The following is an 18,596-nucleotide window of genomic DNA, read 5'->3' as shown; positions in this document are numbered from 1 at the left end:
ACTGCACTATGAAGCCCTTTCTCTTCCTTTTAGAATATACTCCACGAGTGCACCTACTCTGATACAGGTCCTACGGAGAACATTGCAGTATTTGGAATTGCCAGTGGAGGAGAGGATCCAGATGGATGTGTGAATTTACCGCCCCTGCCTGAGTGATCCCTCCTGTATGTGCCCATAAGATCTCCGTAATAGAGATCCTACACACCTGGTAAGCGGCCCTCTGGCATTTCATTATTCCTTGGCTGTCTTGTGGGAGTATACGGTGAAAAGAACTATCTGCAATCCTACCGAAGGACTTGCTCCCAATGGAGTTATACTGAATGTCATTCACTATGGACGTTTTTAACCTTTTCTATTCATTAACACATGTTGATGATACATTTATTTTGCACATATTTGTTTGCGCATCTAATTTTATGTTATACACATTACACACGCCCGACCTCTGCACCCTGCACCTTACACACGCCCGACCTCTGCACGCTGCACACGCCCGACCTCTGCACGCTGCACACGCCCGACCTCTGCACGCTGCACACGCCCGACCTCTGCACGCTGCACACGCCCGACCTCTGCACGCTGCACATTACACACACCCGACCTCTGCACCCTGTACATTATACACGCCCGACCTCTGCACCTTGAACCTTACACACACTCGACCTCTGCACTCTGTGCATTACACACGCCTTACCTTGACACCCTGTGCGCTGCATTACACACTCCTCACCCCTGCACTTAGTATGTTAGACACTCCCAATTTGTGCACTCAATACATTACACACTCCTGACCTCTGCTCACTCAATTAACTTCAGACATTTAAGCCCCTTACACTGTTAAACCCAGAATTTCAGCACAGTATGCGCGCTACATTTTTCATATTGTCCTTGTGGAAGGGCATGTTAAATACAGGGGTGTAATTTGTGGGTGTGGCTACAAATTAAAGCAAGATTTTGTGTGTTTAAAAGTGGAAGCGGTCAGTAGGGGGGTGCGTCTCAATGTCATTCTGAAAATCTGATGACATTAATTTACGGTGACCTCTAGCCATCCAGCTCACCCACAGGAATTAATAAACCTAGGGCACATGTGTTCAGTAGGAGGAATAGCTGGCTGAGATGTTTTTAAAGGCTGTGTAGCACCAGGCAGGGATTGAAGGAACAGGGAGGACTTTAAGTATTTCCAGATGGGCTGCACTAAGGGGGTGGGAGTTACATTTAGGACAACCCTTTTACTTACCTGAGCCCCATCTCGATCCAGGGATATGCATAAGAGCAGCTATTCTAGGTTTCTCTCCTCATCGGTGCACACAGCAGCTACTGCTGCTGTTAACCACAGCCATTGAGCCAATGAGGAGAGTGCCAAGCCACGCTCTGTGTGCCAATGGACAATGTCCATTTACAGGAGCACAGCTTGGTAGCTAGCCTGCCTCCGTGAGTGCCCCATAACAAGAGGCTTGCTACTGGGGCACTCGGCAGGAGGGAGGAGTCAGGACCACCAGCGAGGGATCCAAAAATAAGGAGATGGGGGCTGCTCTGTACAAAACCATTGCACAAAGCAGGTAAGTACATGTTTTTTATTAAAAAAAAAAAAAAAAAATAATTACACCTTTTAGAATCAACTATTGCTGCAGTACAGAAGAATTTTTCTTTAAAATAGATAAAAGGTTCGCTTTACAAAAACAAAGGTTTAACCTTCAAAACAGCTGTTTTTTTACTGTAGGTAACAAGTACATTGAAGAAAAATGTACACCTTTAACTAGTACTGCAAGTTCAGTTCACCCAGAGTTCCAAGTTGTATTAATTATAAGTCTAAATCCCTATACCACCCAATTTCCCGAGGCCATTTTTGTTTGTACAGAAAATTTAATTTATAGCCATTGCACACACCCCTCTTATGTACTTCACTCAGGAAATTTGACAAGTACAATTTTAAAAGAATGAATTATTTCCCTGTAAATGAAAAGTACACAAAAAAAAATAGTGGATTTATCCATCTAGGGAGGCAATCAAACAGGAGGGCCAGAAAGATGGAATCTTAATACTTAACTAGTTACGCTCCAGAGTCATTTCTACATTTCAGTCACAGGCCTATTCATTTAACTAGAACCTCACTATCATTTATGACACCACAATGATACTATTATGGAGCCAAACAAGACTATTTCAAGTGGAATACAAAAAAAACAAAAAACAAAAAAAAAAAAAAAAAAAAAACAAATATGCTGTTTCCAGTGCTAAAGTATTAATGTTATGCTGCAATTTGACACTTCTATGATGACATGAAAATGATGTTACGTGTACAGAATATTTCTGATTAAAATTAAAGTGGTATTAAACCCAAAGATTTAATTCATTGCAGCTTACTAAACATTAGATGTGGTGGCTGCATACGTTTTCTGTTTTCATACTTTTTGCCTCTGTTTGGCCAGTAACGCTCCTCCTGTATTAGAGTGCCCCCACTCTGGATGAAGGAGTACAGGGGGGCAGATTTGGACTGCAGCATTGTCAGTCTGGAGGGATGGAAGTGTTATATGTACTAGTAGACTTAACAGTAACAAACTGAAGCTGAACTCCAGCTAATAGCTGTTACAGCAACTTTTTGTCCCCTTTTGGGATAAAAAGACTTTACATAAATAAATTCTGATCATTGTAAGCACCTCCCCAGTGTTAAATGGTTTGTCTCATTCCTGTAACTGCAGGAGAGCTTGTTCTGTTGAAAAACAACAGACTTACTGACTGGATCACCAGATGAAAACAGAAGAAAAGCCTAAAAAAAAAGAAAACGAATGCAACCATCACATCTAAGAACTGGTAAGCTGCAATATAATACAAGTTTGCTTTTGTGTTTAACACTGCTTTAGGGATAATTCACACATTGTGCAGTGACAGGCATTTTACTGCATTGTAAAAAATGCCTGTCACAGCAAGGACACACAGAAGACAAAGGTTTCCTGTGTGTCTCATTCACACTCCAAAGCAGCCCAAAGCGGTGCTGCAGCTTCCAGCAAGAAAATTCAGATATGCTGCATTTGTTACAGCACAGTGCATAGAACTGCATGGCACTGCTCTTATAAAAAAAAAAAAAAATTGGATCAAATCTGAAAATTGCACAACACACAGCCCCCTACCAGTCGGGAATGGACAGCTGCCAGAAAGGTCCAGCACTCTAGCCGCTGTTCCTGTGTGAATACAGATTTAAGTCTTAAAGGAAACAAACATAAACCAAAGTACCTCTCCAAAAATGAACAGAGAAGAGGGAATTAATTAGGGAAAGTTAAAGGAGAAGTCCACCCCAACACCTTAGCAACTGTTAGTTTTGTGCCTCATATAAAGTCCCGACCAGCGACGGCCCATTCTAGTCATTAAAATAAAATAATAATTGGCCCTTTAAGTGTGTCGGGACGCCGGACACACAGCTGTCTATGGGGAGCGTGACATCTGTGCAATCACGTGATTGCAGCTGAGACACTTCATGGGCTTTGTTTGGGGTTGTCTTTGGGACGCAGAGCGATGTGACCCAAACACTCCCACTGTCTAATTATTCTGCCTTTTCACGGAGCTGCAGCGTCACTTCCAGTTCTCCACTGGCCCTGAATGGAACGCAAGGCCTGAGCGGTGCCTCCTCCTTGAGTCTCGGCCGTACCGGTAAGCACCAGCGGGGAGTTACTGCCTTGCTCGATAGGGGAAGGGAAAATGTGGTGGGTTAGCTGGTGCGGTGGGCTTCAAACTGGGCACTCCTTTAACTGCTGGAGCAAGATATCAGTACGGGAAAGGGAAGTGTGGTTGCTTGGGCTTAGGAAGATACTCCTTATGTGATGTGTTTGTTAGCTGGTGGTGGACTTCAGACTGGGCACAAGGAATGTAAACATCCCTCGTAATAGAAAAAAGCATGACAGGATATCTTAAATATGAGATCTGGGGTCAAAAAGACCTCAGATCTCATAGTTACATTAAAATGCAATAGGAAAAAAAAAAAATTGTCATTTAAAAAATGAAAAAAAAAAAAAAAAAAAAAAATGGCCCTTTAAGAGCTATGGGCGAAAGTGACGTTTTGATGTCGCTTCTGCCCTGCAGTGATATGGAGACGGGTGGGGGTCATCTGCCCCTCACTCGTTTCCATACCCAGGTAGGGGACAGACGCGATCGCCGCCGACGGCTCCGGTAAGCTGCAGAGGGCACCAAAGCGTGGCGTTCTGCTACTCCTCCCATGGATACATGTGTGAGACCTTTTCAATGTCTGGAATGATAATGCACCAAACATGGTATCTTGTGTATCACACAAATCAACCATTTATATCAAAGTACTGTAATAGTCGGCTCTATCCGTGCAGGGAGTCCCAATATATGTCTATTGGGATGCAGCAGCTGCACAGACACAGCCACTGCTTCCAATCTGACATCCTGGCTTGTGGTGCGGTAGTTAAGCATTTAGGGGGTTAAAACTGTTTAATGCCCAGATCACTCTTTAGAGAGTACCGCAAATGTAAATTGGTCAATATTTTTTTTTCTTTTTACATTAAAAAAAAATGCATAAATAAATCACTGTCACCAGAACAGTACAGTGTTACTATAGTGACACTATACTGCTGTGATCAGAGACCCTGTATACTGCAATGGAATACAGTGTCACCGATTACTAACCCAGGCAAAACAATGTTACAGTAGTGAAAGTGCACTGCTCTAATGACAATGATCAGTGTCAGATCACTGCTGTTTTTTTTTTTTTTCTTTCACTTTTTCAGCATGTAGCAGCAGCTTGTGTAAGTAGATACTTCACAGGCTGCAGCTGGCAGCCTGTGTTTACATTGCGATCGATGTGATTGGCCACAGTGATCACATTGGTACATGGCCAAATCACAATGGGCCTGTATGTATCCCAATCTGTGATCCACTATGTCTGGTGAACACAGCAATCACAGACTGAACCAGTGAGCATCCTCTGGGCTGCTTACGGGTGCCCACAATGAGAGGACATACAGGCGCGTCCCCCGAGAATAAGGTGGTTAAATTTGAACTTCATCTAATACTTTATGTATTTAAAGCAAGTTTTTTCTTTTAGAAAAAGATTAGGCAATAAGAATAAGTTAAATATTGCAAGCATCAATGCCATTGTTGAAGGGTTTGTTCCAAACTGAAACTTTTGCTGGTGACTAACAACTTTGCGTTAAATGGTTTGTCTCAACCCTATAACTTTCACTTTTGCTGGACAGTTTAACAAAGTGGATAAACAGATCTAATTGCGTATTAACAGGTAATAGGGGGACACATCAAAAAAATGTCTGTGTTCATTCTATTGAAAGACTTTTTGAATTTTTGATTTCAATATGTTTAGCATGATGCCTCTCTGTTTATACATTTGTTAAGAAAATCATTTTTTTGGAATCTGTTCCAACGTTTCATACCTGTAGATCCTGCCAGTAACATCCCTTTCCCATTTCAGGCTGACAATCTAAATTATAACCCTAGAATTAATCATCTAATTTTGGTGTGCATAAGGATTCTGAATTTGTGTTGCACAGTAAGTATTTACAAATGTGTACATGGTCTTCAAAATGCCAGTGTGTGGGTGGGGCAAGACCTTTTTTGGTGTGGAGGAAAAGCAGGCCTGACTTAGCAGATTTCAAGAAGCTATTGGAGGAGGAGGCTGTAGAGTGAATATTTGGCTAGATCAAGGACAGGGATGCATAGAACACGCAAAGGGCAGAGGACATACACCCCAAAAAAAAACTGCACTAAGGCCAGATTCACACTGTGTTATCTCAAGCACATTAATGTACAATAATACTTCACGTGCACTGCGGTCTGGAAGTCAAACCACCTTGAATGGGCTGTCAATACACAGCCAAGAATGTTTTAAGCCAGGCACACCTACACACTTAGCCCCAGTTCACACAGGGGTGGCACGACTTGCAGGTCGCCTCAGCGAGGCGACCTGCACACGACTGCCACGGCGACTTGCAAGACGACTTCTGTATAGAAGTCTATGCAAGTCGCCCCCAAAGTAGTACAGGAACCTTTCTTCTAAGTCGGAGCGACTTGCGTCGCTCCTATTAGAACGGTTCCATTGTACAGAACGGGAGGCGACTTGTCAGGCGGTTAGGTCGCATGACAAGTTGCCCCTGTGTGAACCGGCGTTTAGTAATGATCCTTAAAGCTAAGGCGAATATTTGCAGTCAGTAAGGGGAAAAAATGTTCACATGTCTAAAATAATAATACACAAAACTCCTTTGAAACTGCAAGAACAACCAAGCTGGAAGTCACTCTCACTGAATAGTTCGCATGGTGTAATGGGTCATAGAATGCAAGAACAGAACATGTTCAGAAAACATTTAATGAGAAACAAATGCGGTTATTTGAGTTAACACTAATAATGCATGGATTTTCCAGAATCATTATGGCAATTACCTTGTTCTCCTCAAGGAACTTTAGTTTGATGGAGACATCACTTCGCATTTTGTCGTACTTTTCCTTGTGCGCTTGGAAAAGTTGCTGTGATTGCTCAATTTTGGGCAAGGTAATGGCATCGCGTGGCCCCAGGTTTAGTTCCTCTAAATCAGTACGATATGCATCATACTCAATCCTGTTAAAGTTACCACAAAAAACATTATTAAAACTTATTAAGTGAAACAAAAAATGTTAGTGTATGCATCATATTCACTGAAAAGATGTCAAAGTACCAACAACAAATCACGGTCTATACCAGTGTTTCTCAAAACCAGTCTTCAATGATAGCAAAAACTGAGTAGGACTGGCCACACACGTCATTTTTTTCATTCAAACAGCAAGTTGAACGAAAGAAAATGACTCGATTCCCCCATCCATCCACATTCTCGATGTGGATGGGGGGGGGGGGGGGGTTCTCCTACTGAGCCTTTGTATTCCAGCAGTGGGGAGACTTCCCCACTGTCAGGGAGAAAAATTTCCAACAGGCTGGTCGTACATAAAAATCAACGTAATAGATGTTGAACTGGCTGAATTCCGATCCATGTATGGCCGGCTTAATGCATGTCACAAGGAGCAACTAACTTTAGTGGTAAAGATCCTTAATCATGGCATATACACATGGTGTGTATATGCAAAAAGTCAAGATTGAATGCTTCTGTGATGCTCACTACCTGACTAGAGGATATTTTTTATTATCACCAATTTACAGAGCGCTTTATTATATATATATATATATATATATATATATATATATATATATATATATATATATATACACACACACACACACACATATATACACACATATATATGTATATTATATATATAGTATACATATTATATATGTATAATAAATATTATATAAATACGTAATTTTACAACAAAACCAAACCTGATGAATGTTTAAGAGATAAGCAACCAATCAGGTTGTAATTTGTAAAATTATTTAGAATAATAATATTTTCTTATATCTTGTTTATCTTCTAAAATTCTGACAGTACTCCAATTTAGAAGACATTCATAGTCTTAGCATGTATAATAAAATATCCACACCCAGCTTACAGTTCAATGACAGCACAATTGTTGACATTTGTGAAAACTGGGTTAAACCAAGTTTTTCGCAGTCGAGCTGTGGCTGCTTCTAAACGATGGGACCTAAGTCACTCACAGCAATAGCTATTTTGCAGTCCTATTAAGTGAATTAAGCTCTGAAAGAATAGTCCTTATTTTATAAGCTTAAAGCGTTTAACCCAAAAAAAAAAAAAAAAAAATGGAGTCTGCTCCTTTAAAGCATGTTATATGACACGGTGCTTGTCCTGTGTCATTTGGCCCCCTGGCTGATCCTGACAGTTTCTCCCCACAACCTCTGCAAACAGACCACAGTGTATCATAGCTGCTGAGACCAGACAGCGTGGTCAGTTTACGTGCCTCTGTCATCATGCTATTTGCTCTCCTCTCTGCTTCTGTGTCCTCCCCCCCCCCCCCCCTCTCTGTCTGTGTGTGAGCCGCCCCTCCCTCCTCCTGCTGCTCTCATAACACTAACCTGTATACACCATCAACACTGCCTCCTATTGCAGTGTCCCCCTCTGTAAATGATTTATAAATATAAATGCTGTAAATATCTCATTTAAGAGCCGAGATAGCAATCACATGACCAGCCAGCTCTCTCCTCCTCCCCTCCAGACTGACATCAGCAGAGGAATCTTAGCCCCACCCACTGCATCTCTCAGAGGAGAAAAGGAGAGAGCTGGCAAGTCATGTGATGGCCAACTTGGCAGTGAAATGAGGTATTTGCAGCATATATTTTTATAAATCACGCACACAGAGGGGGATACTACAATAGGAGGCAGTGCTGATGTATACAGGTTAGAGTGGCTTAACAACAACTTTAAGAGCAACGTGTGAAATATATTTTCTGTTTTGTCAAACAGGAATTTTACATAGAACCATAATGTATGGTTTAAACTGACATGTTACATGTAGCTAGATGTACTCCAGGTTTACTTAATGAAAGCTTTAAAAGAACAGAACATTTCATGAATGGGCAAGTGCAATCCTGTAGAGACGACAAGTATAAAATAAATCACAAGTTATAAGCTCCTAATAAAACTTCACAAATATGCAATTAGACGGTTCTTCCCCAGGAACAATGCCATCAAAAACAGTGTATATTGTTTGCTGGATTAAACACACATGACCTCACCGATATGTAACACAATAAAAGTACACAAAAAATAAATCATGGTGCTTTACCAGCACCTCTAGGTATAGAAACATGTCACATCCACATATTTCTGATCTGGAAGAAAAGAAAAAGTCTAGACAAGGAAAGCTGCTTTAGGCCTGGTTCACATTATTACATGTGTGTGTGCACTGGTACTGGTCACTGGTAGAGCAGCCATTCTTTTCAATGTGCTGCCCTATCCAAGAGAAATGCAGGGAAAGAAGTCCTGCGCCCTTTTTTTTTAAATCGCGCTACATCAAACTGCATTGTGCTTCAGCCCTGTGTGGTCTGGCACACGTGACAGGTGTTGATGCTTGGTAGCGCCATTGAGAATAGCACCCCTGCACATCTGCTAAAGAGCAGCGCGTTTCCCCACAGGTCCCGCAGAGGTGGAAACCTAGCCTTAAAGAGCAGCCTATAAATCCGACTTAAACAAAAGACTGCAGTGATATTAGTGATGTTCTGAGGGACTGCTCAATTGTAAACAGCATAGCTTCATCTACCAGAGGCATCCTTCTGGTATGCTGTGATTGGGGAGGCCATGATTAATTGTTGGTCATTTTGTAAAAGATGTAGTAAATAACCACTTCACCCCGGAAGATTTTACCCCCTTCCTGACCAGAGCACTTTTTACAATTTAGCATTTTAACTGGTTATTGCGTGGTCATGCGATGCTGTATCCAAACAAAAATTTTGTCTTTTTTTCCCACAAATACAGCTTTCTTTTGGTGGTATTTGATCATCTCTGCGGTTTTTATTTTTTGTGCTATAAACAAAAAACAGCGACAATTTTGAAAAAAAAAACAATTTTTTTTTACTTTTTGCTATAACAAATATCCCCAAAAATGTTTTTAAAAAAAACTAATTTCTTCATAAGGTTAGGAAAATATATATTATTCTATATATTCTTGGTAAAAAAAAAAAAAAAAAAAATCACAATAAGCGTATATTGATTGGTTTGCGTAAAAGTTATAGTGTCTACAAACTATGGGAAAGATTTATAGCATTTTTATTATTATTTTTTACTAGTAAAGGCGGGGATCTGCATTTTTTTTTTTTTAATCGGGATTGCGACATTGCGGCGGACAGATCATACACTTTGGACACATTTTTGGGACCATTGACATTTATACAGCGATCAGCACTATAAAAATGCACTGATTACTGTGTAAATGTCACTGGTAGGGAAGAGGTTAACACTAGGGGACGATCCAGGGGTTAAATGTATGTTCCCTCAGTGTGTTTTAACTGTATGGGGATAGGTCTGAGTAAGAAGAGACCTATCGTTGTTCCTATTTATAGGAACAAACGACAGGTCTCCTCTCCCCTGAGAGCACAGGGATTTGTGTGTTTACACCGGCCACGCACATCGGGTCCCCTGCCGTAGAGTGCGTGCCCTCTGGCGGCTCCTAAAGGGCCAACGTACCCATACGGGATTTTGCGCACCCGTGCTGCTTTGCCGATGTATATTGGCGTGAGACAGTTGGCAAGTGGTTAAACACAAGAGTCAACACTGCGCATTTAGGAATATATTTTCATTCGTTACCTGGCTGTTTCATACTGCTTCACAGTAATCAATGTGTCCTCAATTGTCTTGTTCACTAGTGTATTTACACTTGCAATAAAAAAATTCATGGCCCCAAGTAGTGTTTCTCCGTTCTTGGCAAGAAGCTTCTGAGTATCTGCATTGTATCCAAATTCCTCCTAAAGTGCAAGAGAAACACACAACTCAGATAACAGCAAAACAGTACTGCTCCACCCAACCTTGAAAGCAAAATAAACCCCACTATAAAAAAACATTGCATTCATAAAAGTGCAGGAAGTAAGCCTAACATGAATTCCTTTTTATTTCACAGACCTTTTAATTTTCTGTTTAAATCGTTTTTATTCAGGTTTAACAAGTGGTTAACAAGCAAAAGTTCCTTCCACGCAGGGGCTAGCATTGAGGATGAAACAGGTATAGCTCACAAGTAGGGCAAAACCAAGGTGACAAACAGAAAAAATGAGAGCCAGCACAACAGTAGTAAATACAAGTGTTATTGATACCGTCAGGACCAAGGGGTCCCAGAGAGGTTCCCCACAACTACGGGGCACCCCCTAGGCCTGTCAAAATCCAAAAGGTGGTGCAATGTACAGCCTTAACTGAACTGAAAAGGATAGGAGGAGCAGAAAACAGAAGAAAGTTAGACAGAAAGGTAAAGCTGGAGGGAGGGTCGCTCCCCTACCGAGTAGGGAGCTAGAGAAGGGATAGGGGAGTCTAGGAGGAGAAAGTCTTTAAATTTTCTATACATGTATATGCAAACAAAGCTGAACAGCAAAAGTAACAGTACCAGGGGTCTGAACAAGCTAAAACACTCTTTAGGGGTGCTTGAGCAATTGAAGCAATATAATTTTTTTTCTTAAAGCAAGTCACAAATAGTAGACACTGTACTACTAGCATTCTGTATTTTCAAACTCCTACCTCTGCTTTTTTGTTACAGTAGTAATAGTGTCTATTACTATTAGTGTATAGTAGTGTCTAAATAGGATTTTGCAATGAAAGACTGCAGAGTTATGCTGGCCATACACTATACGAAAAATCGGCCGAACCCATATTCGATAAAAGAGCAGTGAGAGCAAACGGTAAACTCCAATGCGTGGCCAGATCATGCCCACACGCAGCTCTAATGAAGAAGAAGAAAAAATAAAAAAAAGGGAGCGTGTTAGCAAGAGAGAAGTTTGGATGTGGTTGCATAGAGTACAAAGCACAGGGCTGCAATAGCAGGAAGCAGTGTTTTTACTTTAAAAAAAAAAAAAAAAAAAAAAAAGGCATTTTAAGGCATTCCAAGCAAAAATCTGTCAACTGTTCCATGTGGGCATCAGAACCATAACGAGAAAAAAAGATGTGAGGTTTTATTTGGGTTTTAAACCATTTAAATACAGTTTACAGTTGTCTGCACCACTGTTAGTGTTCTAGTTGGTCCCATTCCCTGTCACTGCCAATTTTGTTGGACAGCCAAGTTTGAATGTAAAATGTTGAGGAAAAATATAAAAAGGTACAGGAAAAAAAAAAAAAAAAAAAAAAAAAAGCAGTTCACTATCTCCCTTAATCTTAATTCTGATGCTCAAACCCCTATTTTGCCATAAGATCCATGCCAAATATTAGGGGCATAGCATTAAAGGTTTTGGAAAACAAGGTGGTGGGTTATGCAGATGACATTTTTTACTATACATTTCAGAAATATAATCTTCAAATTATAAATACATCTTCAAAAACCATAGGCCCTAATAGTCAATGTTTCATGGCAAACTCTTCACAACATTGGGCCCATTTAAATCTTGTAATAAGTACTCAATCATCTACCCAACTCCATCAGTCAGGAAAATATTCTGAATAAACTTTTGACATTAAGAGTATGTCTGACCCTCCGATGCCCATTTGAAACGTGATTCAGTTACCTTATTTTCTCACCAATGTAAGGGGCAATCCCCAATCAATACCCCATCTTTAGATTTTAATTTTTTATCTTTTTTTTATTGCAAAGATGTAAAAAAAAAAAAAAAAAAAAAAAGAGACATTTTGGTACAACAACCAATGTGCTAAACAGGAGCGTAAGGAAATACAAAATTCGGTACACAAATATTGCATATGTAAAAAGACTAGTTGGCCAGTCCTGAGAAAGAACAATGACAAATTACCCTCTGACTGAGTAAATTTAGCTTGGCTACATAATAATTGTATGCATAATACACAAGTACGTTCACACATTTACATATATGATAAATACATGCTACAAACACCTGATATATTAGTAGCAGTGAGAGTGGAGTAACACCAGGCGTCCCACACCTTGTCATATTTATTAGGGCAACCCCTATGCTCAAAAATACGTTTTTCATAAGGTAGTATCTGGTTCACCATCTGAATCTATTGACGGATAGATGGAGAAGCAGATTGATGGCACTTAAGTGCAATGGTATTTCGGGCCAGAAACAGTGTTTCCATCAGCATCCGATGTCAAAAGTATCCGTTCTATCCGCTGCAATTCCGCTAAAAATCGCTGATCACCGCCATTACTAGTAAAAAAAAAAAAATATTTAAAAAATCATAATAAACATGCCATAAATATATCCCCCATTTTGTAAATGCTATATATAATACATATTGGCCTAAACTTATTTTTTGGACATTATAGCAAAAAATATTGTATTTTTTTCCAAAATGGTAGGCCTTTTTTTGTTTATAATGTAAAAAATAAAAACCGCAGAGGTGATCAAATACCACCAAAAGAAAGCTTTATTTGTGGAAAAAAAAGGACCTCAATTTTGTTTGGGTACAGCTTCGCACGACAGTTGTCAGGGACTCAGTGCCGTAATGCAAAAAATGGCCTGGTCATTAAGGGGGTAAATCCTTCCAGGGTTGAAGTGGTTATAGGAGCAGGATCCATTTTTTTTTTTGGGTTAACAAACAATTTAAAAGAAACCTCTTAAAATGCGATTTGCTTGGCTGTCTGTTTACTCTGCTTCTGAGTGGCTGACCCAGAGTTTCTGATCTTCAATTCTGCTCATGCCCCATTTCTTTGGAAGTCACTTACCAGAGGACACAGAGATAATATAAATAATTATAGCATGTTCCTGAACAGACAGTAAAAATATATTTTGTCATGCAGCTGGCAAAACTAAAATCCCAAGAAGCTCCACTGAAATCCATTAGCCCAGTTCAAGCTGTAACAATAGCTACAACATTAAGAATTAAAATGGTAGTAAGTCACATCCTGGCATTTTCAGACCTGCTTAAAAGCAGTCAGTAGAGCAACAGTCTAAACATGAGATACAGCCTAATTCAGACCTCTTCCTCCTCCATGTACAAATCTGCCACAACAAATGTTTTTCTACATAATGGTAAGAATAAAAGTGTGCACATTCTTAATTCCAGAAGGTTTTGCAATTGAGAAGCATTTTAAATTCCAGGAAGAGACATTAAACATATAAAAACAAAAAAGAAAGTTGCTATTTATTGAATGCCTCAGCATTGGTCCAAAAATAGAACATGAAGCAGATCATGTACAGGCTGAGCTATTTGTTTTATAAAAGCTAGATCACAGACGCTGAAGTCATCAATGCAGTGATACACAGAACAAGAATAATAGCAAGAGGTGGGCTGGCAAGCAATTATACATGATCAAAGTACAGCTCAAATGACATATAAACCATCTTTTGAAGGGTGAGCAAAACAAGTGTGATGAGAAAAGCTGCAGGTGCAAGAGAACCGATGATCCACAACACCAGCACTGACTCTACCATTGAACATGTAAGGCCACTAAAACAGGCCATGTAGAACAGGACACCCAGCTAACAGCAGACAATGATTATATTAGTAAACTATGAGGGCGTATATAATATATACCTAGGCAATATCCCATTCTGCAGTAAAGCACACAGGTAAATGTAGTATATACACATTAACTTGACTAAGTAGGCCACATAACTAATATACCTAAAGATTGCAGATGTCACCAAAAACTTTGTTAGATAATACATTTATGTGAAATCTTCATTAACAGGAGGTAAATATTATTTTAATTGGGAGTATATTTTAGTTAGATGGCAATAAACAGTGCATTTATAAAGTATTCAGATCCCATTCACTTTTTGTTATGCTGCAGCCTGATTTTATAGTTGTTTAAGGGCCGGTTCACACCAGATGAAGTCCAGTGCGTTTTGTTTTTCTGCATCAAAAATGCAAGGACACTAGATTATTAGAGCAGAAGTTTGGCCTGAACATTACCCATTTGGCGACAACTCGAATTTGCGGGACGCTCAGCGGGATGTTCACCCGTCGAGCACTGCACAAAGCGCTGCACAGTGCATTCTAAGTGAGCAAGTGAATAGCTGGTTGTTAAGGAGCGGGCCGGAAAGCAGGCCACAACATCCTTAACAACGGGTGAGTCATCAGCTGTCAATGGGCTTCCCCGCTGACAGCTGAATGAAAAAAAAAACCCCAAAACATTCCCTGCAATAGAAAAATGTTAAAAAAACAAACAAAACAAACGGCGTAGGGATCCCCCCCCCCCCCCGCCAATCCATACCAGGCCCTTTGGCCTGGTGTGGCCAAACAGCCGAAAGCACCTGTTATGCCCAAATGTGTGTAAAACCCTCCACTGTCCCTGGAAGTGAAAGGGTTGAATCATTGCTGGTGTTACTACTTCCACCTTCCCTCAGCACTGTTACTTTTCCTACAAAAGACGTTGCCATTGTTCTTTCCTCATCACATTTCACATGGTTTGTAAACAGCAGTCTTTTTTTGAATCTTCCAATCAGGCTGTGCCCAATATACCTTTGCTAGGTACATTGACCAATTACAGAAAGGAGATATAATGAATGGTTACCAAGCTGTGCGCTCTCTGTTCTGAGACATATAAGCACTCAATATGAACAGACCTTAAGCTGAGAGGTAAACTAACTTCATATGTATTCAGTACATTGTATTGCAAATATGGTTGTGTGTGTGTAATTTGTAAAAATCATGTAACCTAGTAGACTCTTTTGTAAATATTGTTCAGCGAGTAATTTGTATACATTATGTAACCCGATCAATAAATATATTGCAGTTTGAACTACCTCTTTTAAAGAGTGAGGAAGCTATGCACTGATAGGATGAATAAAAAAGGCGGTACTCTCACGCGGTAAGCGCAAATTTGGTAACTACAATAGACAACCTACTGCAACAGACACCGTTCGACTGATCTGTAGCAGATAAATGGAAAGTGTAAAAATGATGGCGCGGCGCTGCGAGAGGACTACTACAAATATCTAAGTGCAAAATAGCTTCAATTTAAAGTGCAAATGTTTTTACGTGAGCTTTTTCAAAAAGTCTATCAGCTCTGTATTTTATCTTACACCATCTGGGCTCTTTCTTTCACCTCTATTACTGGAACTGAGGAAATCATACAAGAGGTTGTATTCATCATAAAGAATTACTACTAGACTCATTGGAGAGGGACCCTCAGAGGACCCCCGGAGGCTGTCTGGAGCACCTGACCTAGTTATATGCTGTTACCTTACAGCAGTAATTTGAGAGGCTAGTGCACACTGAGGTGTCACCACATTGGATTGGCTAGGCATCAGCCATTTATCCACTTTCCATGGTGAAGGGAATCGTCACTCATTCATCAACTCTAGATTGATTCATGTATCTTCACTTTGTCTGTTAGGTGTGCCTAGGATGGCACATTGGACATTTATGTATTTTCACTCTTTGATCATTATTTGTGCTTAGGCTGGCACATTGTACATTTATCATATTGCACGGTTTGAATCATTTGCTCATTTTGCATATCACGATTCTCATCAATTCACTTTATATTTGTTCATCAAGTTTGTGATTTTTTTCATTGGATTTTGCACATTATCATCATTTGCACTTGCACTTTAAATTGAAGCTATTTTGCACTTAGATATTTGTAGTAGTCATCTCACAGCGCAGCACCACCATTTTTACACTATGCACCGATAAGGCCTCATGCACACTAGGCGTTTGCCCAGCCCTTTTCTCCTGTGTTTAGGCACATCAAGTGTTTGGGAGTTGATTCATTCCACTGGCCAGAATATAAATTCTGTCAGTTTTCTTTTTTTGCCATCTGTGCCCCACTGGGGGAGGTTTACCTTCACTTCCTGTCCAATAGCAAAAACAGGAAATCCCTGCAAATTAAGGCAATCTCTTGGGGCCCCACATGCCAACAGAACTTCCTGATTGGAAGAGTACCCCTCTTATTGATACTTTTCTGGGGACAACCCATAATGTGGGATTTTCTTTAACCACTTCCCGCCCTGCCTATAGCAAAATGACGGCCGGGCGGTGGTTCAGTTATCCTGACTGGGCATCATATGACGTCCATCAGGATAACAGCCGCCGGCGCCCGTAGGGGCGCGCATTGCGGCGATCAGTGGTGCGGTGTGTCAGTCTGACACACCGCTACACCGATCTTGGTAAAGAGCCTCCGGCCGAGGCTCTTTACCATGTGATCAGCCGTGTCCAATAGCGGCTGATCATGATGTCAACAGGAAAAGCCGTTGATCGGCTTTTCCTCACTCGTGTCTGACAGACGCGAGTAGAGGAGAGCCGATCGGTGGCTCTCCTGACAAGGGGGTCTGCGCTGATTGTTTATCAGTGCAGCCCCCCCTCGGATGCCCACACTAGACCACCAGGGAAGCCGCCAGGACCACCAGGGAAGAGGGCAACATGTGGATGGCCAGGTATGTACCCCATGGCCATCCACATGTGCAAATTATGCCCAATCAGTGGCATTATATAAGATGTAACATTAGTGATGCCCAGCAATGCCACCCATCAGTGTCATCAGTGCCACCAGTGTCATTAGTGCCACCCATCAGTGTCCATCAGTGCCCATCCGTGCCCACCTATCAGTGCCACCCATAAGTACTCATCAGTGCCACCCATAAGTACCCATCAGTGCCGCCTACGAGTGCCCATCAGTGCCGCATACGAGTGCCCATCAGTGCCGCATACGAGTGCCCATCAGTGCCACCTATCAGTGCCCATTAGTACCACCTATCAGTGCCCATCAGTGCCACCTCATCGGTGCCCATCAATGCCCGTCAGTGCAGCCATATCAGTGCCCGTCATTGAAGAAAACTTAAATTTACAAAAATTTAACAGAAACAAAAAAAGACTTTTTAGTTTTTTTTATTTGTTGCGCAAAAAAAAAAAAAAAAAACGCAGAGGTGATCAAATACCACCAAAAGAAAACTCTAATTGTGGGAACAAAATGATAAAAAATTTGTTTGGGTACAGTGTTGTATGACTGCGCAATTGTCATTCAAATTGCGACAGCACTGAAAGCTGAAAATTGGCCTGGGCAGGAAGGTGTCTAAGTGCCGGGTATTGAAGTGATTAACTTTCACTTTAAAGTGATATTGGTAAACAGGACAAATAGAGAGGGTTAATATCCCTGATGGGGGCACAAAAAAAAAAAGACAGGTGTTCTAAACCCTCTCCACATAAAATGTTTTTGACTTTAGTTATACATTAAATAAAAAAAATTGTATTATAAAAATACCTTAAAAAAAACTCCATTTCCCTGCACACACCTACAAAAGCAAACACATGGGCAGGGTGTGAAGGTGTATGTAAACAGTAATTGCACATGTTACATACTGCTGAGAACAATATTAATAATTTTCGGTCCCCCATTTACAATGGGGCTGGAAAGTATTCGGGCCCCCTTAAAATTTTCACTCTTTGTTATATTGCAGCCATTGCCAAAATCATTTACATTCATTTTTTTTCCTCATTAATGTACACAGAGCACCCCATATTGACAGAATTGTTGACATTTTTGCAGATTTATTAAAAAAGAAAAACTGAAATATCACATGGTCCTAAGTATTCAGACCCTTTGCTCGGTATTTAGTAGAAGCACCCTTTTGATCTAATACAGCCATGAGTCTTTTGGGAAATATGCAAGTTTGTCACACCTGGATTTGGGGATCCTCTGACATTCCTCCTTGCAGATCCTAGAGCCTGCTCTAGGAAGGGTTCAGGGTACCTCCCGCCAATATACCCGTATTTTTGTGCAGTCCCACCAGTGGCCTGCAAATTACAGCCTCTCTGACACAATGGTGATTTCTCTGGTTGATATTTATGTGCTTGATTCGGGGTTATATACCAAATAGCCAGACATTTGTAGTTCATCTCAATGGTGTTAGTGTTTACAGAATAACTGTTTACAGCTCTCAGCATTTTATTTAATTGTTGCTCTGTTAATGGTGTACCCGATTCCCTTTCCCATTTTTCGATGAATGGAGATATTTTCAGCTCCGCCATATCCGTAGTTATTTTGTAAATCTGTGCTATACTGTGCTTAAAGCGGAGTGTCACCCAAAAGTGGAACTTCCGCTCGTTGTACTCCCTTCCCCTCTTCCGTTG

At 40.7% G+C, this 18,596-nt stretch overlaps 1 protein-coding gene across 3 annotated transcripts in view; it reads right to left on the bottom strand.

Moving 5' to 3' along the window:
* Positions 1 to 18,596, bottom strand: part of ARFIP1 (ARF interacting protein 1) — a 193,825-nt gene that overhangs the window by 28,792 nt on the left and 146,437 nt on the right. For all 3 annotated transcript variants that reach the window (XM_073605179.1, XM_073605194.1, XM_073605187.1), the window contains 2 exons: positions 10,215 to 10,372; positions 6,406 to 6,580 (listed from right to left, as the gene is read on the bottom strand). In XM_073605179.1, the coding sequence (XP_073461280.1) occupies positions 6,406 to 6,580; positions 10,215 to 10,372 (333 nt within the window). The remainder of the gene's footprint in view (positions 1 to 6,405; positions 6,581 to 10,214; positions 10,373 to 18,596) is intronic.

Source organism: Aquarana catesbeiana, linkage group LG01 (assembly GCF_042186555.1).
Source record: "Aquarana catesbeiana isolate 2022-GZ linkage group LG01, ASM4218655v1, whole genome shotgun sequence".
Taxonomy (NCBI): domain Eukaryota; kingdom Metazoa; phylum Chordata; class Amphibia; order Anura; family Ranidae; genus Aquarana; species Aquarana catesbeiana.
Note: the sequence above shows the minus strand (reverse complement) of the source record. Positions and strands in the feature narration are given on the sequence as shown.